General features: G+C 38.3%; 1 protein-coding gene across 2 annotated transcripts in view; it reads left to right on the top strand.

Annotated features, from left to right (window-relative positions):
* Ptp61F (Protein tyrosine phosphatase 61F) overlaps window positions 1-24,724 on the top strand; it is a 259,988-nt gene that overhangs the window by 223,026 nt on the left and 12,238 nt on the right. For both annotated transcript variants that reach the window (XM_090377659.1, XM_090377658.1), the window contains exon 8: window positions 11,980-12,401. In XM_090377659.1, the coding sequence (XP_090233785.1) occupies window positions 11,980-12,401 (422 nt within the window). The remainder of the gene's footprint in view (window positions 1-11,979; window positions 12,402-24,724) is intronic.

Genomic DNA, 24,724 nt, shown 5'->3' with positions numbered 1-24,724 from the left:
CTGGAACTACAACTGAATGTACAACCAATAGCAGTTCAACCCAGCATACGATTCTTAGGAATCACCTTAGATCATAAACTTACATTCCTGGAACATATTAAAAGACTAAGAACATCCTGCCAACAAAAATTAAATATCATCTGGGTTCTCTCAGCAACAAAGTGGGGAGCTGATCGCCTTACCTTATTACGGCTATACAGATCTTTAATAAGATCAAAACTTGACTATGGAGCACCAGTGTATAGCCCAGCAAGGCCTAGTGTCCTTCGCTGGCTTGATCCTCTCCATCATAGTGCAATACGCATTGCTTTAGGAGCATATCGCACGTCTCCAATACATAGTCTATATGCCGAAGCTCACGAACCCCCTCTCTCTATCAGAAGGCAACAACTTATATTACGCTATGCATATAAAATAAGATCTATGCCTGAACCCATTGGGAATTACTTTTCACCCCCCAACACAGCAGGTTATACCATAACTGCCCTACTGCTAACCGACCATTAGGTATAAGAATAAGACATCTTCTAGAAGAACTTATAATCTGAGTTTTGATAATATCTCAAATACCCCTCCACTTCTCCTTGCTCCGTGGAGCATTACTCCACCTTTATGTGATAAATACCTTCATAAATGGGATAAATCTGCACTACATAAAGAAAATTTCTTGCAATTGTACCTTGCAGTGGTGGAGCAGTTTCCAAACTTTGTTCTAGTTCATACAGATGGGTCAAAGAATGACACCCACGTTGGAATCGCCGCAGTTTTCCCGGACATAACATTGGCCTACCAACTGCCACATGAGTTCAGTATATTTTCTGGCAAACTATTGGCAATTCAGGTTGCACTGAAGCATATCGAGACCTCCAATATTGAAAACAGTATAATTTTCTCTGATTCTCTAAGTGCACTTCAAGCCCTGGAAAACACCATGAATATCACCCACCCACCCAGTCGTAAAAGAAATAACAAACTCTTTATATACCTTATCTGAGCTTGGAAGAACCATACATTTCTGTTGGGTCCCAGGACATATGGGAATTCCAGGAAATGAATTAGCGGACAATGCCGCAAAAGCGGCCGACTTACCACCTGATGTACATTGGAGAGTTCCAAATCAAGATTATAGACGAATAATACAGGAAAAATGCATGTACCAGTGGCAATCAACATGTCAAAACCAACTTGAAAATAAGCTTCGAAGTATCAAGCCAAATCTTGAGCAATGGCCTTCAAGCCTCAGTGCAATTCGACAACAGGAGGTAATACTAGCTCGTCTCCGAATAGGGCACACTAATATTACTCATGGTTACCTTTTAAGAGGGGAGATTCACCCCCAGTGTGACCACTGTAAAACAGTGCTTTCAGTGAAACATATCCTTGTGGAATGCTCAAAATTTGCAATAGAATGCCAGAATCACTTCAATCCAGCCACAACTGAAGACCCACTAACACTTAGTTCACTTTTGGGCAATAAAACAGATGTCTCAAAGATTTTTACCTTCCTCAAAGCAATCAATGTATACCATCTCCTTTAATTAGTCAACAATCAGTTTCCTGACTCTCGATCCATAAAGAAATAGCATAAATACTAACCTATGTATGGCGCATTATGGCCATAGATGCCCATGCGCCAAAAAAATCCCCAAACAAACAAACAAACTGAACATCTTCCTCCAACTGTAAACAGTGTTCTCTTCATTGATGACTTTAGCATCTTTTCACAGTCATGTGAGTGTTATTGAAGGACAGTTGCAGCATGCCATTGACTATGTTAACTCTTGGGCAGTGGCCAATGGTTTCAAGCTCATCTCAGAAGACCACTTGCACCCACTTTTGTTGCAAACGTAACCTTCACCCTGAACCAGAAAACTTGCATGAACAATTATTCCTGTAGCACCTGAGCCAAAGTTCTTGCGACTTCTGCCTAATAGTAAGTTGACATTCCTTCCACATATCCATCAACTGCAGACCAAATGCCCAAGAGAACTGAACCTCCATCCTGCAATCTCATCTAATAATTGGAGAACAGACCACTGCACTTTACTCTGCCTCTATCATGCACTGGTCCGATCTAAAACAGCGTACTACGATAGCTAGACCCAGTTCACCACCAAGCTATCTGCATTGCTATTGGAGCATTTCAAACATCAACTGTCCAGAGTTTATATGTTGAAGCAACTAAACCGCCTGCTTCACTCTGAATGCGGTTCTCTAAAATATATCTTTAAAATGAAATGGCGTCTCCGTAGCCAGGTGGGAAGGAGCAGCAGTGCGTACCACACGCTTCTTGATTAGACCGGGGTTCGAGCCCGTCACCACCAAATATGGAGGATGCGGAAAGGTCAAGGAATGACCACCGCATATTCCGGAGCAATATGGCCTTAGTTGCTAATGCTCCTAAAAACCAAACAACAACAACAATTAAAATGAAATCCCTACCAGATCACCCAATATGGACATCTGTTTTCGAGTCATGATGGGAAAATCTATATAACACTCATCAGACTCCCAACTATCCTTTTGGTGTTCATGTCCAAGAGCTGCACAGACAGCTTAATATGACAGTAGATAATGTTGCCTTGACATGCTCACGTTCCACCATGAAACTTCTCCCTTCATAATGGGGTCAAAGCCATCACTTCACAGTCTGGCTACTTACAACTCTGCTTTCCATTGATCAGCATCTATGATTTTCTGCCAGTCTTCACCAATGGCTTGAAATAAGAATCGGCCATGGGATCCACTGCAATCTTACCAGCTGGTACATTATCTGAGTAGGCGCCTCCATAGCCAGGTGGGAAGGAGCAGCAGTGCGTAGCACACGCTTCTTGATTAGACCGGGGTTCGAGCCCGTCACCACCAAATATGGAGGATGCGGAAAGGTCAGGGAATGACCACCGCATATCCCGGAGCAATATGGCCTTAGTTTCTAATGCTCCTAAAAAACCAAATAACATAACATTATCTGAGTGCAGTATGTACACCACAGAGTTGTATGCTCTAGAGCTAGCCTTGGACTACATTAAAACTAATAATAATTACAAAGGTGTATGGTATACAGAGATTCTTTAAGAACATTACAGACTATTAGTGATGAAATATAATCCTCATCCAGTTCAGGATTGAATCCTGGACTGGATGAGGAATATCAATCCTCTCAATCCTGTCCAGGATTCAGGTGAAGTTATACCCTTTTTATGAATCTATATTCAGCATCTGGTTCTGCTGGATCTCAAGCCACATTGGGATCAGAGATAATGGTCTGGCAGATGCTGCAGCCAGATCATCACAATCTCAGAACAGTCATAGCCTGTTGCTCCCCTATACAGACAACAGGCATAGGATGCACTCTAAATTATTCTCCCAGTGGCAACAATCTTGGCATGGGCAGGTCATGAACAAACTGTATCGGGTAACACCTGTAATCCAACGTTGGCATCTAGTCTGTGCAGAAATCATAGAGAGGAAGTTGTTCTATCTCGCCTCCACACAGGACACAGTCATCTTATGCAGCTATTCTTGCTGAGGGCAGATGACTCTCGTATTTGTTGAAAACATTTTAACATTCATCATATTTTAACTGAGTGTCTATATTATTGACATTAATGTGTTTTATATTTTACATCTTTTAGTCACCTGAATGAACCTTATAGACTCAGTCAGATTTTTAGTTGTCAGCAACCACGTATTGGCACTTTTTAATTATTTAAAATCTTTAATAAACATTTTTAGTCTTATTTAAAAATATATCTTTTACATTAATGATATACCTTTATTGTTATACCATTTGATATAATGACCTAATTTTTAGGTCACTGAAATATTTTAGCCATTCTTTTCCTTGACTTGGTTTTGAATCATTATAGCCTTAGTTACTAATGTGCCAATAAAACCCAAACCAACACACACTTAAATACCAATTACATAAAGGACATCCTATTAGTGCAAACTTTCCATACTAACTCACTATGAATTAACTTAGCAATATCTAACAGCACACTGCTATATTACTTGTGGCTCCATGTAGCCAGTCTGGAAACTTTTTGGCTTGTACCTCGTATATAAATATATAGGTGTGCACTCATCTGTATTTTTAGCAGATATTAGCTTGGTAGTCAACTGTTGATAAAAAAAAAGAAATGTGAATATGCAAGTTCATATCCAGCTTTATTTTTGAATCCCTGTATATGATTTGGTTTGGTAAACTAAGAGACATCAGCTAGTTGCAGTCAATCTGACAGTATAATATAAGCATAATGTGAGATTTTAAGATATTAGCATTAGTAGAGGCATATTATTCAAGAAAGCAAGTTTATATAGCATCAGCCACACACACACACACACACACACACACACACACACAAAAAAAAAAAAAAAATCCTCCCATTTTACCCATCCATTCGCTCCAAATGTTTGTCTAATTCTGCCTTGAACTTATTTAAGTTGTTGACCGCCACTAGAACAGGTGGGAGTTTGTTCCAACTATCAACCGCCTGCTGGCAAAAAAAAAAATTTCTGCACATCTAATAATATAATATTACTCATGTCGCCTTTTAGCATTAGCAAAGGCACATGATGCAAGAAAGCAAGCTTATATAGCATCAGCAAAAAAAAAAAAAATAAATAAAAACCTTATTTCACCCATCCACTTCTTCCAAATGTTTGTCTTGTTTTGCCTTGAATCTATTTAAGCTATCAACTTCTACAACATCTTCCATCTGTCGTAGAAGTTGATAGCTTAAATAGATTCAAGGCAGAACTAGACAAACATTTGGAGCGAGTGGATGGGTAAATAAGTTCATATATAAGGAAGACAAAGATTTTTGTCTGCCTTGTAAACTTTGTTTAATTGCACTACTACTAAAAAAAGTCACCAGGCCAATTCACTCTATTGTCTGGATGGCATCATTCATGAATGATTCTGATTTTATCTTATCTCTTCTGTGTAATTTCTTAACATAAAACTGCAACTGAGAATTTTTATGATTCTCTATGGCCCATTTGTAGTGTGTGTACATGCACATGTCATACCACATTGTATTTGACCCAACTATATTAATAAAATTACCATTATTCCATTATTTCCTACTAATGTACAATTATACCTCCATTTTCCTATAGATAGTTGTAAAAATTTATAATAAATCCTGCCCACTACAGTGAGTGAGAACAACATAGCAGTTGTTCACTCACTCACTCACACACACACACACACAAAACCCCAACCTAATTGCAGTGGAGGAGGAAGACAGTATGTTTTACTGTGGTCACCCTTTCTTTTTAAAAGGTAAGGCATAATTTCTGAAAAAAGAGGGGGGGGGGGCCTCTTTTTTCAGAAATAACACATTTCAAAACAATAACGCATTGTTTTTTGGTAATTCATTCCAAGACCTTGGAAATTGAAATTTTTGCTTTATAACTAAGCTATTTATCTCTTTAAAAGGCAACATTTATAATGAAAATTGTATTAGGTTTATCTAGAATACTGCTAACACGTTTACAAATGCTGCTACTGGCTGAGAGAAGGACCACCATGTTCTAGTTGGAGACAATTGTAAGCCCATTGTAAAGTGAAATGAGTAGGCACCAGTTAACATGATCACTGGTTAGTAGAATCAGCCATTTTATAAAATCAAATTTAAAAAACCAATTCAAATCATTAACATGCACTACACTTTCATTATAGTAGTAGTAGTAGTAGTATGGTGGTGACATGTGATGCAAGAAAGCAAGTGTATGAGCTTTAACCTATCAACTTCCACAACGACAGATGGAAGTTTGTTCCAGCAATTAACCACCCACTGGCTAAAGGCAAATTTCCGCACATCTATTCCACATCTGTCTTTTCTTAATTTGAATTTATGCCCCCTTAGGTTCGTAATCTGAACAAGTGGAAGGATCCCATCAGAATTCAGCGTGCTCAACACATTCAAGGCCTTATACACCTCAATCAGATCACCACACAGGTGCCTAGTCTCCAGCCACTGCAATTTGCATAACTTAAGCCTCTCTTGATAAGAGGATCCCTTCATTCCCCTCACCAATCTTGTTGCCCTTCTCTGTACACGCTCAAGCAAATCTACATTCTTCCAAAAATGAGGCCTACAGACCTGTACACAGTACTCAAGGCGTGGCTTGACCATTGCCTTATACAGAGGGACAATCACCTCCTTTTCCCTGCTAGCAAAATTCCTATATATCATTGACAAAACCCCATGACCTGCCCTGGCAGCCAGTCTGAAATGCTCAGAAAACTTAATATCTGACTGCACAATTACTCCCAAATCGTTTTCATTTTCTACCACCTTAAGTGTAGTACCACACAGTTGGCACGTTTCTCTGGGGTTACTTCGATCCATATGCAGTACTTTGCATCTGTCAACAGTTAGCACTTCTTAGCCCATCTGCCCAAATTTTTTAGATCCTGTTGCAGTAGCACACTGTCATTAACAACCCTGCCAACCTTTGTATCATCTGCAAACTTCGACACTAAGCCTGATATACCTTCATCAATATCATTGATAAATATACAAAACAACAGTGGACCCAACACCGAACCCTGTGGGACTCCACTAATAACATTAGTCCACGAACCTCCCCCTGAGTCCAAGGATGCTCTCATAATTAAGCCTAAGGGTTTGCTTAGTTGCTTTCCCGCCTCCTTTAATATAACTGGATAGATCCCGTCCACCCCAGGTGTCTTTCTTATGTTTAACTTCAACAATTTCTCCTCCACTTTGCTCTCAGTTATTACAAAATCATTATGCACCCTGCTACAATTTGATAACCTTCTCCTATTTTCAAACCTTAATAACTCCTCATGTGTGAATGTAGATGCAAAATACTCATTCAGTTTGTTTGCTATCTGAGCAGGATCATCAACAGTCGAACCATCGATATCAAGTGGACCAATCAGATTCATCCCCTTCCTTTTAGAGTTTATATAAGTAAAGAAATCCTTTCTGTTTTTCTTAGCATCCTTTGCCAAAGATTTCTCGTAATATGCCTTCGTCTCCCTAACCTCCTTTTTGACCTGATTACAGACTAGCTTATACCTGCCATAGGCTTCGGAGTCGCTTGATAATTTATATGCATCCCATGCATTTTTCTTCTCTGTCACAAGTCTCATTAGTTCATTTGATAACCATTTAAGCCTAAATCTTGAACAATATTTCTTAATAGGTATGAAACTTTTAGTAGCTTCCACGATTAAAGGATTAATTAAATGAATTAATTTATTTATTTATCCATTGTAGCAACTTACCCTTAATGGTATTAAGGGTAAGTTGCTACAATGGATAAAAGGATGGTTGAGTGGGAGAAGACAGAGGGTGGTAATTAAAGCTTCCAATGTAAAGGATTACACAGTAATAAAGATGACCTGAGTGATTTACTTATTCAAACTAAAGCAGTAGGTTTACAAGAAACCTTATTTACAAGAAAAAATTAGAACACTATGTTTAGGCGAGTTGTTGTTGGTTTGTTGTTGGTTTAGGGATTTATTAGTCGCATTGGCAACTATGGTTTAGACAAGACGGGGATTCCAGCACTCCTGCTCGTGGAGAGGTGGCTATACATGTCAAAAATAGCGTACCATCAAGACATTTTCAATAACAAACCCCGTTAGAAGTTGTAGCAGTTCGGATGATAATGGGAATATCGTTAACCCTTGCATCCATTTATTCCACCGAATTATCCTTGTTCTCAGACTGAACTTGATAATCTTATCACACAACTACCACCTCTTTTCTGTGTACTTGGTTATTTCAACAGTCACCACCCATTGTGGGGATCTTCCACCATGGATACAAGAGGCTAATTAATTGAAACGTTCCTGGATAACCACAACCTGACTGTTACATTCTCTAACTCATATTCAACTACCTACAGGTGCTACATCAGCCATAGACTTATCCATCTGTTCTGCATCTCTTTTTCCAAGCATGGAATGGTCAGTGCTGAATGATCCAATCCACAGTGATCATTTTTCTATCATCAGTTCAATTCTAAAACAGGATGTGTCATGTCCTAAAGGCTTTACTTCTTTGAATTTTCATAAAGCAGACTGGAAAAACTATTCCACTCGTGTCCTACTTGAAAAACTATATGTACAGAAACAGCATATCGATGACATAACTGATCACATTACCAGCCATATATTATCTGCTTGTAGCAGAAATTTCTATTCCAAAATCTGACCAGTGCAAGCTTGTACACCAAAATCTATTGTGGAATGAAGAATGCTCCAAAGCGAAACAATAAAAAACCGTGCTTGGAGCCAGTTTTGCAAATTTCCAACTACCACCAACCTAATTGCTTACAAAAAACTCAGAGCAATAGGAAGACAAATTAGGAAGAAAGAAAAACGTGACTCCTGGATTAACTTTGCCTCAACTGTTAACAAAAATACTGACACCCAAATTATCTGGAAAAAAATACAAGCTCTCAATGGGAAATTTCTACTGCTGCAGTCTGCGATAATAAAATGGAATGGGCATGACCTATCCCTCCCAACTGATATTGCAAATGCTTTAGCAGAATCCTTTTATAACATTTCTGCCTCATCCTCTTATGTGAACTCCTTTCAACGCATTAAATCTAATGAAGAATGTCATGAAATGAATTTTTCAACTAGTCTCTTACTTCCGTACAACCCTTTACTTTATCTGAGCTCAAAGATTTCTTCAGCGAATCTCCAAATAGGGCAGCAGGACCAGACGGCATTCACTATAGTATGCTAAAACATCTATATGAAGCCGATCTCTACATACTCATTCTCTTTTAAATAAATAAATTTTCTGTTTATACTCTGGGATGACCAAACAGTCAGAGGAGTTCACAAGATAGACAGAATACAAGAAACAGCACTGTATTTTGCAGTCACGGGCTTGAACCCCAGTCACTCAAGGCACGTGTACTTATGCACCCACGCGCCTTACCACTGGGCTACGGATCTTCTAAGAAAATACATATCCTCTGTCATGGCATCATTCCTATATTTGTGCTATCTCAAAACCAGGCAAAGATCCTTCTCTAGTTAAGAATTACAGACCAATATCATTGACAAGCTGTTTGGGCAAAATCTTTGCAAGGATGGTACATAAGAGGCTCACCTGGATTCTAGAGTCCCAAAACCTTCTTTCTGATGATGAATATGGCTTCCATAAAAACAGTTCTACCCTAGATTTACTTGTCAAAATTGAATTGAACATACGTAATGCCTTCGTCTTGAGGCAACATCTAGTGATAATGAACCTAGATACTGAGAAAGCATTTGATACCACTTGGCATCATGGTATTATTAAATATATGCATCAGTTGGGGCTGAGAGGCTACCTTCCTCAAATCATTTGGAACTTTTTAAAATTACTCACCTTTCAGGTCCGATATCGAAATATGCTGTCAGCATCTCACATTCAAGAAGGGAGTGTCCCACAGAGTTCCATATTGGGTGCTATCCTATTTGTGATTTGGGTCATCAACATATTGGAAGATCTTCCAAAAACTGTTCAAATGTACATGTATGCAGATGACCTTACCATATCCTGTCAGTTAAAAAGTATGAATATTGTTGAAAGAAAGTTACAAATTGCTCTTTCCAGAATAGAATCCTGGACCTTATGTAATGGATGTTGTCTTGCTGAGCAGAAATCCATCACTACTCACTTCTGCAAATTGCGGTCACTTCATCCTGATCCTGAGCTAGAGATCGGCACACTGTCCGTTTTCTTGGCCTGGTACTAGATAGAAAACTCAACTTTCAAGCACATGTGGCCTATCTTCGAACCATCTGTTTGGAGAAGTTGAATATTCTGTGGTGCGTGTCATAGGGTGCTGATCAACATAACTTGATCCATCTTTATAGGACTCTCATCAGGTCCCGCTTGGACTATGGCTCTCCAGTGTGTGACTGCGAGGAAAAGTACTTTCGAGTGGTTTAACACCATCCAGCACAATGCTCTGAGAATTTCTCTAGAGACTTTCAGAACCTTCCCAGTTCAGAGTCTTTACATCGACGCCGATGAACCTCCATTACATCTCCACAGGAAAACATTACTTCTCCTGTATGCTTCAAAAATCCGCAGTCTTCCTTCTCGCCCTGATGTCTATACAATCCCGAATCAGAGTCATTTTACAATAGCAAACAAAATGAAAACCGACCTGATCCCCTTAGACTTAAAGAACTAGCTGAATCACGGAATATAGAAATTGGTAATATATTTCAGGACATGACACCATCAGATCCAACTTGGACAAATATCTCTACAAATTTATGATGACTATTTTGAACAATGGGGAAAGAACATCTTATCTCCTTCCAATATCGCACAGTTACATGCAACTTACTCTCTTTCTAACTCAAAGGCATGTGAAGTCTATACAGATGGATCAAAAACTGATACCCAAGTAGATGTTGCAGCAGTTTTCCTATCATTCACCACTTCTGTCTTATATCCAATCGAATGCAGTATCTTCACTGCTGAACTTTATGCTATAAACTTGGCCCTGGATCATATTACTCACCTTCTAATTTCATCTGCCTTGATATACAGTGGCTCAATCAGTGCTGTCTCTGCTATAAGTAGTAATGCGAACACATCTCACCCTGTAATAAAACATGCGTTCTAAATTACTTGCTGGAATGAGTCAAACCAAACTGTGACATTCTGCTGGATTCCAGGATATTCTGGAATAACAGAAATAACAGAGCAGGTCTTGCAGCCAAACAGCCAGATACTACTCTTTTGCAGACTTTTCAAACTCCATATACCTGTTATAAACATATTATCCGAAAAGCATGTTACAATAGCTGGTCACTAATCTGGAGAGGTTATGCAGGAAACAAACTATACCAAATAAAACCAGAACCAAAGTTGTGGCTCTCTGGCTTCCGGGACAGCAGACGAGACAAAACAATTTTAGGAAGGCTAAGGATTGGGCATATGCACCTCACTCATCCATATCTATCAACGAATGACAACGCTCCCCAATGTACATCTTGTCGTGTACAACTGACCATTCACCATTTGTTAGTGGACTGTCCCCACTTTCAAAATATCCACTTAAACACCTTTAAATCAATTGCTAATACACAATCATCAATAAATTTATTGCAAATTCTGGGAGATGATCCTAATAAAAAAAGAACTATTTACTTTCCTAAATCGTATAGGAATGTATAATAAAATATAGTTATTACAATGAAGCTAATATTTCATATTCACCATTAGAAAGACAATATGGCCCTAGCAGCATAGTGTTGTTAAACTCAAAAACATCAGACCAGGTTACTCCCCCCCCCCCAATAATTGAGGTTTCAATGCCATGGAGGTAAAAACGGTAAACTGCAGCCATTATCAATCCACTGCTGGATGGAAGCCTCCTTAACAATTCACATTGAGGGAAATGGACCATAATCTGCCATACTGGTTTACTGCGGGTTGGCAGATCAACCATATTCAGCAGTCAGGGGTGTGAATCCCAGTCTACTCAAAGAGTGTGCACTACTGCAATCCTGCTCCTGACCACTCAGCTACAGAGGCGATGGGGGTAAGCCAGACAGAATTTGAAAGAATTTTGAATCCCTGTCTTTGAATATATGCAGCTAAACAAATAAAGAACAGAAGGGGAAAATATAAATACTCCTGGTATTTAATTAGGAAGTTAAAGAAGTGCAGTCAGTTGTAATTCTTTAGCTTTTAGAACTGTGGAAGATACTGCATAGTAAGAACACTTCAGGAACTCAGACATGGAACTGTGGAGTTCTGTGTTCATCACTGCTGTCAAACAGTGCCTTGCTAATAGTCAATGTTATTTCTCCACAGGTCAAATATCATTTTCTTAATTATTTATTCTACTGATTTATGAAACTATGGATATGCATTTTTGAGATAACCTATATATTACAAAGTTGAAAATATTTTCTAATTATTGAATGATAATTTCATTTTATTTAGTTCAATTACTTTATTTCAGCATCGAATGCTTACAAACCAGAAAGAAGGAGCATCAGAAGAATCAGAAGTTGAAGAATCAGGCGATGAGGATGTAATAGAAGAAATTGACTCAGATGATTCTGAAGCAGTAGTAGCAATAGAAGAAAACAATAAAAATATTGTGGAAGATAACGAACCTCCACCTTTACCACCACGCACAAAGCCATCAATTGATCTAGATTTGTCCCCATCAGAAGTAATATCTTATCCAGAAACTGAAACAGATTCTGTAATTGAAAATAGTATCTCTGACAAAACTGACAGTGACAACAGAAAAAGAAAACTTAGTGACAGTGAAAAGGAAGACATGCAAGTCTTCCAAGATATACACAATTCAGTGGAAAATTCTCTGAGTAGTCCAGATTCAGCTTCTGAAATAAATGAAATATCTGACAAAAGAATGTAAGTATGTTTTGATTTATCAGAGTTAGATTTATGCTTTGACTTTAGAATATGATTTTTCTAATGATATGTGAAGATTTTGTTTATGTTATCACTCGCATGTCATTTTACAGTTATCTACCATATTCTGGGAACAATCAGAATATGTTAGATAACTAAAAGACCGTTGATTGCATTCTTGGCTGAATGCAAGATTTAATTTGAAATAACTATTATCAGTGTATGGTTAGATAATACAGAAGAAATATTTTTAATTGATTAGACATGGTACGGTTGACTTTCAGAATGTGGAAATGGTTCTTTGTGGGTTGGGGTGGGAATGCAGAATAGCTAACAGTAAAAGTTTTCACTTTTAGCTTTGTTTGCTATATATACAAAGAAATTATAAGTGATTGTTCATTTTCAGCAATATATGCAGATTATATATAGGATGGACTTGAAAATCACTGTATCTAAAAGTTGCAGCAGAAAAAAAGTTCATTTTCAGTTAAGATTAATGTCCATTCTTAAAGCTGTATGTTGTTGCATTTTCCACACCTGCAATATCAGTGATAGTGTGTATCAGCAGTTCTGGTTGAAAGTTTGGGAGGGACCTAATCAGTGTAGAAAAACTATATGAGGAGCACTTCACTCCTCATATAGTTTTTCCACAAAACGTTTGGCAGAGCACTACATGAATTTCTACAGTTAATGATATTGTTTGACCATGTTGCAACACAAAATGAGATTTTTTGATTGTTTTTTTTTTTTTTTGATTTGGTAGTTGTTGGCACATCGGCTTCTGTGGCCATATTGCACCTCCCAAGGTTTTTGCAGTACTTTGATCCAAGCCCGAGGCGGGAATCGAACCCGCGACCTTTGGGTTGCCGGGCAGGTACTTTACCCACTCGGCTAGCCCGGTCGGCTACAAACTAAATGTTTAAAATACATAAAATATTTATACAGGGTGTTTCAAAAACAGCTTTACAACTTTGAAAGTGTATATAAATTTGTTTAGAGGATGTACACAATATTTTGAAATGTGAGAATGTAGCAAAGCACTTCAAGTTTTACCTCGGATAGTTATGGTTCAATGTGACTTCCATTTGTAATGTGGCAGACATCCTACCCGTAGTCAATTTCTTGCTATATGTGGCGTAGCATCTCTTGGTGTCACTTCTGCAACTGCGGCGGTAATTTGAGTTCAGAGCTCAGCGACATTTGCAGGTAAGGTTGGTATGTACACTAGATCTTTAACAAATCCCCATAAAAAAATCCATAGGTGTAAGATCCGGGGAATGAGGTGACCATGCTATCAGTGCCCCTCAACCAGTCCACCATCCTGGGAAATGAGTGGCTCACGTACTTCTCCAAGGTAATGAGGGGGTGCGCTGTCTTGCTGGAAGTGAATGCATCCTTCTTGGTCATCTTCATCAATTTGTGGAATGAGGAACTGTTGGAGCATGTCTAGATACATGATGCCGGTAATGGTCGTCTCCACAAAAAAGAAGGGGCCGTACACTTTTCTTTGCTGAGGGCACAAAACACATTCACTTTTGGGCTATCACGAACATGTTGCAGGGAGGCACATGGATTTTCGGTGTTCCAAATCCTGCAATTATAGGCGTTGACCTTACCGGTGACATGAAACATACTTTAATCACTGAAAATTGCGGAGTCCAGAAATCCCTCATCGTCTTCAATCCGATGCAACATTTGCATACAGAATTCCTTATGAACCAGCTTATCTGCATTCATAAGGTGTTGCTCGATGGATAATTTGTACGCCTTTTAAATGTAAATGTTTTCGTCACACTCGCCACAATCATATGTGGAATACCACTTTCCCGAAGTGCACCGTCACGTTGACTTTTGTTGACTCTGAAAGAAACTATCCCTAATCCTTTTCACGACATCGTCAGGAACAAGTAGCTAACTGGGTGACTTGGCATGCCGCACAAAACATCTGGTCTCAACAAAATTCTTGTGCCACATGTACATTGTAGCCCTACTGGGAGGTTCCTTGCAATACTGAGTGCAAAACTTCCTTTGAACTTGTGTAGCAGACTTTGTTTCTTCGAACCAAAACACAACGAGCCCGCTCTGCAGCTGTGAAAGTCACCGTCTTGATTTCAACTGCCCAAGAGCGCTCGCGGTGGTAGTTTTGAATACTACAGTTGACATGCATTGCACTTGAAGTGTATTGCTACATTCTGACATTTCAAAATATTATGTCCAGCTTCTAAACAAATTTATATAATCTTTCAAAGTTGTAAAGCTGTTTTTGAAACACCCTGTATATCCCAACACTTAATATTATTCAATAATAAACTGATTATCTGGCTACACTTGGTGGCATTAGCTGTGAATAGCAGAGTTCAGCACTGAGATGTCAGTATGGTTTTATTTTGTCCTGTTGTGGAATCCTGGGTTCAAGATAAACTAATTATATAAAACAAATATGGTTTGTATAAGTGTTTACATTATAAACTTTTGAGTTAGTGAAAAACAATTATTATATTCACATGTTCTTATTACTGTAAGGTTAAAAAAAAAAAAAAAAATCTATAAATTATTATCATTTTCTTTTTAATCTGTTATGTCTAGTGAGTGTACCAGTCATTGTGGTAGTACATTCAGTCCCAAACTCTTATCATCCTTTAGCATTACCCTTTTTTCTCTGCTATATTTCCTGTTGGAAGCCCTCTTACTTTTTAATGCCTGGTCATTGCCATTGATCCTCCTTCCTCTTGGTCTGTTTTTAAGCGTATCACCATTCATTTTTAGGGTCCATAGTCTAACGAAGGACCCTTATAATGTCACTCAGTTGTCTCACAGCATTGTATCTCTGGAATCACTCAACCTATTGACTTGAAATTTTGCATGTACATAATGTGGGCCAACATAATGCCTCACTGATCGTTGTCGACAAAAATTTGTCTGAGAAGTGGGGGGGACAAAACTGTTGTTGACAACCTATAGCTTATTATACGCCGTTGGAAAGAGCTCAACAAGTAGGTTTAAATATAATTTTAAAGTATTTTTAAAATTAAAAATGGTGACACCAGACAGGAAAATGTGAGTAATTTTCATGTCCCCTGCCCCTCTATTTCCATTGCTAATGGAGCTAAAAATTTAAAAATCACAGTAGCTATGCATTATTCGATGCTTATCAAGGAAAACTATTCCAATTGAACTCTATCATTTACTTTTTGTGTTAAAATTAAAAACCAAAATTTTTATTGCACTTAACTTCGATAGCACACTTCTTTGTACTAAGTAACTCTCCTTTTGGTGACAAAAAGGTTGCTAAATAATTAATAATTCTATAATGGTCATTTATAAATTTTGAGACAAGAAGTATTTTTTAACAATTTTCAAAGCTGGAGTTGTCCCGGCAAGGAGGTACTCAGAGATCCAGTGTTGCGGTGGTGGGGAGGCACCTGCAGAGTCTTGCACGGCCCACACCTGGCCAATCGCTTCTCCCGCAAGACTTTAATAATCGCTTCTCCAGGAAGAAGTCAGAGTTGCTTCTCCCACCCTTGTCATTCACAACTGGAAAGACTCAAATAGACTTTTTTGTTAGTTCCTCAGTTTTAGGCCAAGCCAGGGTACTAGAAACGTTTTTCGGTTACCATAAAGCTCTTTTTGAGATACTACACTAATGACCATTCATGACTATGGACCCTTCATCCTGAGTGCCCAGGACTCAGTAGACTGATTTATTGTTTAAAATATCTGTTTAGCTACTCTTCCCATCCTTTCTACATATGCATACTGCCTTAAAATTTCTTCAATTACCTTTGACTGAATATCTGTTACCTCAAGAGTTTTTTTATTTCCTCATTTGTAAAATGGTCTTACTGTAGCTTCCATATGTTAGGCACATTATAGCCTTAGTTGCTAATGTGCCAATAAAATCCAATCCAAAACCATATGTTTGGTTTTGGATTGACAGAACTGCAACTTTCAGATTTTTGTGAACATTATCTGAACTACTACTGTATCACTTCATAGGAAACAATGCTAGTTTTATAGAATTCTACAGTTACTTAAAACAAATTCACCCATATAATTTCTTTTAATGAACTCCTATATCAGTTCCCACAAATATATAAAACAAATGGCACAATATGGCTGCTTCAGCCCCTGAACCATTAATCCCTAACAACAGTGAGAGAGCCCGTTAAATGTGCCATGATTTTTGGAATGTTGAGAAATAACAACATTCCAAAATCCTCAACGTTCTGAAAATTCATAAGTAAATGGTTCGTAAATAATTAACAAAAAGTGAAAGTCTGGAATTTGTAGCTGAAAACAAACATTTGCTCCTTTGGTTGAGCTGTAAATAGGTTGTTGTTGTTGGTTTGACTGCGCAATGGAAGCTAAAGGCCATTATTCGCCAAACAATGGTAGGCTGTAAATAGGAACAAAGTTAAAAATTTTATTGAAAGCTTATTCAGTGTACGTAAACAAACCTCAACACAAATGTGCACCAAGCTATAAACAAAACAAATTATTTATGCTAATAGCCCAGAGTTCATTTAATACTCTTCCAATACCGCTTAACATCATACAGGTTTATGCACCAATGTTGTTATACCTGATGAAGAATATCAAGATTTCCTAGAAGACTTCAAGTACATCCTAAACTGGGCCAAATGAAAAGGAATCAATGTAGTTATAGGAGATTTCAGTGTCAAAGTGGGAACAGGCAGGGTTGGCAACACTGTTGGCCTTTTCGGACTTTTGGGAACAAGCAATGAAATGAGAGATGCACTAGTTGATTTCTGTCAAGAGCACGAAATGGTCATTATGAACACCTGGTCCAGGCTACCACCACAAAGATCAATACACAATTGGAAGGCCCAATGATGATGCCCAACCAAAGATTCCGAAATATAATTAAAAGCATCAAAACCTGTCCTGGAGCTGATATCGGCTCAGTCCACTGCCTGCTAATAGGGAAGCTGGTTATAAAATTAAAGACAATCAAGGGTAAGGAACTGAAGAAAGGACAAAGAAAAACATAGCTGGCCTGTATATGTGAAAAATTTCACAAGTACAGCCGAAGAGTGAATGGAGGATAGTAATTTCAATCTACTAGATAGAGATCCAGAATCTGAGTGGACATTGTTCAAGAATATGACAGATGCTGCAAATGCAATTTTTGGACAGGTCCAAAAGAAACAGCAATGGATGACAAGCAAGATACTAGATCTAATGGAGCACAGGAAAAGCTTTATAAGAGCAAAGATGTAGAAAAATATCATCAGATATATGACATTTTGATTAAAACAGAAATAAGGAAGACAGAACAGACATGGATGGAGGAGAGATGTAAAAGGATTGAATATCCACAAAGAAGTGAAGGAACTATACAATATCAGGAAAGACTGTGCAAGAGGCCACATCTGGATAAAAACAACAGGGAAATTGTGGCCAAGCAACAGAAAAAAAATAGGTGACAAGAATATCTGAGGGAACTATACTGCGAGGATGACAGACAACTAGGAAATGACAACACCCAAACAGAAGGCGAATATCAAGACTTTCTAATGGAAGAACTGGAGCAAGTGATTAAGTCAATGAACAATAACAAAGTAACTGGCATTAATAAAATCCCAGCCGAAATGCTCAAATGCCTCAGAACAAGAGGAAAACATCAGCTCCTCCATATTTTCAATAATATCTAACCTCAGTGGAGGGAAACTACCCCTTGACTTTCTGAGATCCATCTTTATTCTCATACCAAAAAAGGCAAGAGCAGCAAAAATGTGCAGATCACTGCACAATAAGCCATTCCATGAAAGCCCTCTTCAAGATGATTCTACACAGAATTGAAGGCAAGATTCAAGAACAAATAGAAAAAGATCAGATGGGTTTTAAAAAAGGGGGGTGGCGGCATAAGAGAAGCAATATTTACACTGAATGACATTTTGAATGACTGGCAGAAAGAGCAATTGAACACCAGCAGAACCTGCCTGTCTGCTTCATTGACATTGACAAAGCATTCCATTGCTTGGAACAATCTAAACATCAATAATAAGGATACTATGGTTACTATACCTTGAGCAAGAAGCGGCAATCACTGTAGAGGGAGAAAACAAAGACTGGGTACAAATCCAAAAAGGAGTGAGGCAAGGATGTGTGTTGTCTCATATGCTTTACAATCTCTATGCTGAAACCATTATAGATCTAATACAAGATTCTAAAGAAGGAATTACTGTTAACGGTTAGTTATCAGTAACCTGCAATACACAGACGATACTGCTCTCATCGCAACATCACTGGGCGCCTCCGTAGCCAGGTGGGAAGGAGCAGCAGTGCGTAGCACATGCTTCTTGATTAGACTGGGGTTCGAGCCCGTCACCACCAAATACAGAGGATGTGGAAAGGTCAGGGAATGACCACTGCATATTCCCGGAGCAATATGGCCTTAGTTGCTAATGCTCCTAAAAACCAAATAACAACAGCAACATCAGAGGAAAAGCTACAAACACTCCTCGACAAAGTGGTAACAGCGAGCGAACAGGTAGGCTTAACAATTAAGGACAAAAAGACCAAAACTATAGTCATAAACAAAAACACCTTGCCTGGAATCAAAATACAATGTGGCAATTTCCCCATCGAACAAGTGAGTAGCTTTAAATATCTAGGGAAGACCTTTATAAATAATAATGACCAAGGCACAGAAATTAGAAGTAGAATTGGTATGGCCAAAGAGGTATTTAAGAACTTCCTCTGTGACCCAAAACTGAATTTCTAGAAAAGATATCGAATGGCCAAATGCTACACATGGAGCACTCTCCTATATCGATATAAGACCTGGGTCATGCAGAAGGCGGAAATCAGGAAACTGGAAGCCTTTGAGATGTGGACGCTCAAAATTCTGTAGACAGATCGGGTCACCAGTGAGCGGGTTCTTAAGAGGGCAAGGACCACAAGGACACTACTAATTACAATTGCAAAGAGAAAGACTGCCTACCTCAGGCATATTATAAGAGGCTGACAATATGACCTGCAGAGACTAATCCTACAAGGGAAGATTAAAGGCAAAAGAACAAAAGGAAGACAAAGAGAAAAGTGGCTTGATCAAAGAATGGACAGGGGTCTTACGACACAAGATCTATTTCACAAAGCAAGAAACAGAGTTGGCTGGAAAATGTTTCCAATGTTCAAATTGAACACAGAACATCAAGAAGAAGCAGCCCAGAGTTCAATCACTGTGCCAACAGAATTGGGAAGTTCACGTGCCTTTACTTTTATGCCACTTGTGTATTGATTGCTTAAGAATGACCACCCACAGGTGATATGGCACTTTGGGTACCACTGATTGCTTACACACATTGATGCAGCAAATGTGTTAAACATCAAATCCGGCAATTGACGAATTTGTTGATTCGTCAAATCGATGATATCTAAATTTGCATTTTGTTTCTTGTGTTTTCTTATTTATTTTACAGAGTGCCACTCACTAGTGAACACTTATTGTACTTTTCAGTTTTGCTTCACAAATGGCTGAGGAACTAAAAGCATAGCTCTAGCCCATTCAGCAAGCAATTTGTTAGGTGGAATTGAGTCATTGGTTAGAGTCGCAACCGAGCGACATTTCTTTATAACACTAGCATATGTACGTGCTAGATTATCTTTCCCTATTTGTTGTCTGGCTTCTTGATCAAGTCCCCTTATGTTCAACTTTATATTTCTGTATTATTTTTCCAAGCTTCCATAAATCGCAGTTTTTCAAATGTGCAGGATGATCCCGCTTGCAACTTGGGCAAATTGGAGATGCTGCAGTGTAATCTGTTTGAGCATGTTTTGGGAACCACATTTTGGGCATTACATTTTTTCCTCGACATGAGCGTCTGAATTTTTGTCACTTATAATAACAGCGTATTGGATTTGGAATACAGGGACGGATATGACAATTTAGATAACCAGCTTTATCTAAATTGTCATATCCGTCGTGTTGGAATGAGATTGACATCCCTATGAGTCAATTCTTTTAGCTTGAATGACCTTTTGATTTTGCAGTTCTTTCACAAGCTCCTCTTCCGTTATATGGTGTGAACCAACGTAAGCAAGGGTCGAGGTGTGGCGTCCACACCACATGGAGGAATGCCACCCCTCTATATTACCAGGCAGTACTAGGTGGTTGATGGCTCTCATCAACCAGTGCAATACCACCACTTTGCTTATTGGAGGCTTGAAGTGTTGGAACCCATGTTTAGTCTCTAGAGCTAAGTTCCCATCAACCCTTCCCTATCTCTTCCATCATGCAGTATGATTGATGACTTTTGAGGTTATGATGAACATCGCGGCGAGATCCAATATTCCTTACATTTTGAGGGTACAGCTCTAAAATGGTGTTCGCAGGCCGGCCGCTAGTTAGTACACTGGACTGAACCTATTGGTAACTCTCTGGGATGCTTCCAGATCAGCTAGTGTATAATCTTGCTACCTGTACTCTGCCAGATAGTGACTGGAGGGAGTCCGAGTAGTGTGTATGCGGGGAACATTGTCGAGGCCACGTTATGTCAAGGAACTGGGTATATTCTTACCACATGTACACCATATCCAAAAATTTCGTTACTTCATACAGCATGTCCCACCCACTTTTTCTTACTATTGAATACACTATGAATTGTCAAACTAATAGAGCAAGCTTACCTGCGAAAAGATCTAAACCTCCCAAGCACTTCCTAATTCATTTCACAAATATACGTGGTCTCAGTTCTAATCTCAACGATGTCCATTTCCACTTGCAGTCTGCCAAACCCCATGTACCTTTTCTGACAGAATCTCAGTTATTGGTTGATTCAACTACTGCTCATCTCAGATGCCCAAATTATTCGCTGTTTTCTTCCAAACAGCTGCTCACTCTGTATAAATCGCAAATCCGCCCTACCATGGAATATTGTGCCCACATCTGGGGCGGTGTCGCCAAAACCTCTCTCAGGCTTCTTGATTCCATTCAGAAGAGGGCAGTTAGGTTAATTATTTGATTCATCTTTAACAAAGTCTCTCCACTCGCTGTCTCATAGACGTACTGTTTCTGCTGCATGCCTCTTCTACAGATACTTCCATGGGCACTGTTCTTCTGAATTGGCTTCTATAATTCCTGCTCTCTCTTTCAAAACATTCCGAACACATGCTGCCACCAGCCAACATCAGTTTACTGTCCAACTCCAAACTCACAGAACCAGCTTTTCATCTTCCTCATTTATTCATTCAATTGCCGTTTTCTGGAACAACCTTCCTTCATACGTATTTCCCGAAAATTACAGTTTACAGAAGTTCAATTCCAATGTCAACAAATATCTTCTTTCGTCTTCTCAACCTCCAACCCAAGCACGGTACTAAGTACTGTAGGTTCTTACCTCTCGTGTTTGGGGTTTACATAAAAAAAAAAAAAATGCTCATATTGCTTTTCTCATCACTTCTAACCTCTTCTTTAAAATAGACTTGTCAGAGTTTGTTTAATATGTAACTGCTGCTCCACCAGTTCCATTTCATTTGATGCTCATCTAACAGAAGGAAGTTAGAATTCAAAATATAATTCCAAGAACGCCTCAGGCTGTTATGACATTTCTATGACATCGTCATTATGCATAACTGCCATCTCTTCAGGTTTACAGTGGAGAATGCATCTTTTTTACTTGATCTGACCCTTCTCTATCACTGTTGTAATATATTTGGTGATAAAATGTTTCTCTATGAGCAGAGACCATCTTTGGATAAACTGTGGTCATCATATCTGATTTTGTAGAACCTTACTTTCGACTTCCTGCCACCATTTGAATTTAGGGAAGGGGACAGTGAAAATGAGCATTAGTCATCAGATTTAGTCCTCTGTAATTTAAGTCACATTTCATTGGTTTTAGTCCATTTAGGGAAGGAAATTTTACATGAATCTATTCCTTTCAAGCTACTCAGTATGCATAATCTAATAGGTTCTTCCTAATTCTGACAATTAAACAAAATGAAGAAATTTATCTCCAGCAGCCAAAGCTGTGTGATTTTTTTTCCCATTGAAGGTATCCATTGTTTATCATTGAAGGTAGCCCATAAAGGTCACATCACGCAAGTGCTTCCCTGTTGTAATTGGAGTGATATCCTCCACTGTTCTGCAACCACTTCCTGTGCAGGTCATCCACACTACCTACAGTAAGTATTCTCTTATGCTTGCTATTCTATGTGCAATAAATATCATATATTTCTGCTTTTTTGCTAGCATTTTAAAATGCCTAGCAAATCAAATGTGAGACCTGTCTATGCCATCAAATTACATGTTCTGGCCCATGTCACAAGTCTTTCTACAATCTCTGTTGCAATTTCCATGTAATGAAGAAATCCACAGCAATTGAATCAATATCTATTAAAAGCACACAGCAATATCTATTAAAATCCACAGCAATATCTATTAAAAGATGCCATACTTCCTTCCTTCATCAAATTTTAACTCACCTCTTTCTGATCTTCCACCAACCTTACCTGAACTTAAGCTATGCTCATCCTTCATATATGTAGATTCTTTCATACAGAAAGCATAGCAAACATAAAACCAATTCATCTATGTCCGTGTTCTGAACTGGGGGTGTGCGTCAGGCACTTCATTCAAAATGGCAGATTTTTGTGTGCTTAGTTTTTAGTAAAATATTTATCAGCTAATTGTGAAATTTTACTGATTTTATCATGTATTTATTTCTGATGTCCTAGGATTTAGTGTTTTGAGAAAACTGAATCAAAACCAACCTGTCTGGCTATCTTAGTGCTGAAATGAAGTCACATAATTTCTCCGTAAATTATTTGTTAGTTCATGTTTTTTTTTTTTTTTTTTTGTCTAGTTTAGCCCATTAGCCATTTTTGCTATCCTAAATGTAACTTCTAGTTTATGAAAGGTTGTCATGTGCTGTTGTTTAGAAAACTTTACTTTGTAATTAATGTACCGCACTTGACAAATGATAGCCATATTCCCCTCTAGAGGTAGCGGTATTTCACTAATTACAAACAGGATGTTTACATCCTGTTTGTAATTACAGGGTAGAAACTGGATGTTTACAGTAATTGTTCACTGACGAGTCCTGTTTGCAAAAATTACTAGGCAGTGGAATACTAAATATATTGAAGCAAATATATAGCCAATTTTTTCGCTTTTTTCCCCTATCGTTCATCTTTTTTCCTACATCTATTTTTAATACAGATGTACAGTAGATATGAGTCCCAGAAATGCTTTGTGTTGCTTTACAGAAGTGACATATGTCTTAGCACAATACTCACAGGAAGTCTTTCAAATCAGAACTGCTGAGCAACAGGCAATCCAAACTTTACCAGTCATAAATATTTGCTGAGACTGTCTATTCACAGAGTAAACTCCAAAACTCTAAATACAGCCAACTCGAGAATCCTCTGATAGGAAATCATCAATAGGTAATCTATATAGGAATATAGATACCAATAGGAAATCTATATGAAATAGCACCGTGAGTGATCCCCACCATACTGACAAAAATATATAGCTCTAAGGAGTTCTCTTATATGGACAGCTCCTTGGAGCCTTTGCATGACTCGACTTACCCCTGAATTGACTATGGGACTTGGCATGAAGTTGAATAGATATATAAGCTACCTGACACATACAGTATGCTTGTATATTTAATTCATTTGTCCTACTATAGTAGAACTTGGTTATAATGAGCATCAAGGGACTGACAAAATTTCATCATTATAACCATTACTCACTATATCAGTGAATTCTCAATAACTTGATAAAAAGATAGATTCAAAAAAACAAAAGAAATATTATAGAGAAAAAATAATATTAGTATATACAGTCAGTTCTGCTATAATGCACATTTTTGCAATGCAACTGATATATTAGGGAACAAATGCGAGTATAACACGATTTTGTCTGTGAGTAACACCAGGTGAATACAAAATCCAGCACCGGGCTGAACGTAGCAACCTGCACAGCAATATATACAAGTTTACAAAGCTTAAAAAATGTCAAATGTGTAAGAGCTGTATTTCCTATGTACTGTAGTTGTATTGGTCAGAGGCACACTGTTGTCATTCATTCTATTCACAAAGATAACATGTGATATTGTAGGCCGACTCATGTTTTCAGTTCAAACAGAAATTTTGTGAGGAGCGATAACGTGACCAGAGAAGCACATTTCTGGAGGTCACTACCATAAAACAATTTGCAGTTCCCAATTTATTCGGTTTTTCAGTTAATGCAATCTAATTATAAATGGGTAGTAAACTCGATCTTATTGCATTAGCTGGAATTCGTAGGTTTTTACATTATTATGGTGACGTGTTTCCCCTTCCATGAAATC

This window comes from Mastigoproctus giganteus, chromosome 7 (assembly GCF_048544385.1).
Source record: "Mastigoproctus giganteus isolate SK-2022 chromosome 7, ASM4854438v1, whole genome shotgun sequence".
Lineage (NCBI taxonomy): Eukaryota > Metazoa > Arthropoda > Arachnida > Uropygi > Thelyphonidae > Mastigoproctus > Mastigoproctus giganteus.
This window is presented reverse-complemented; position numbering and strand designations above follow the sequence as displayed.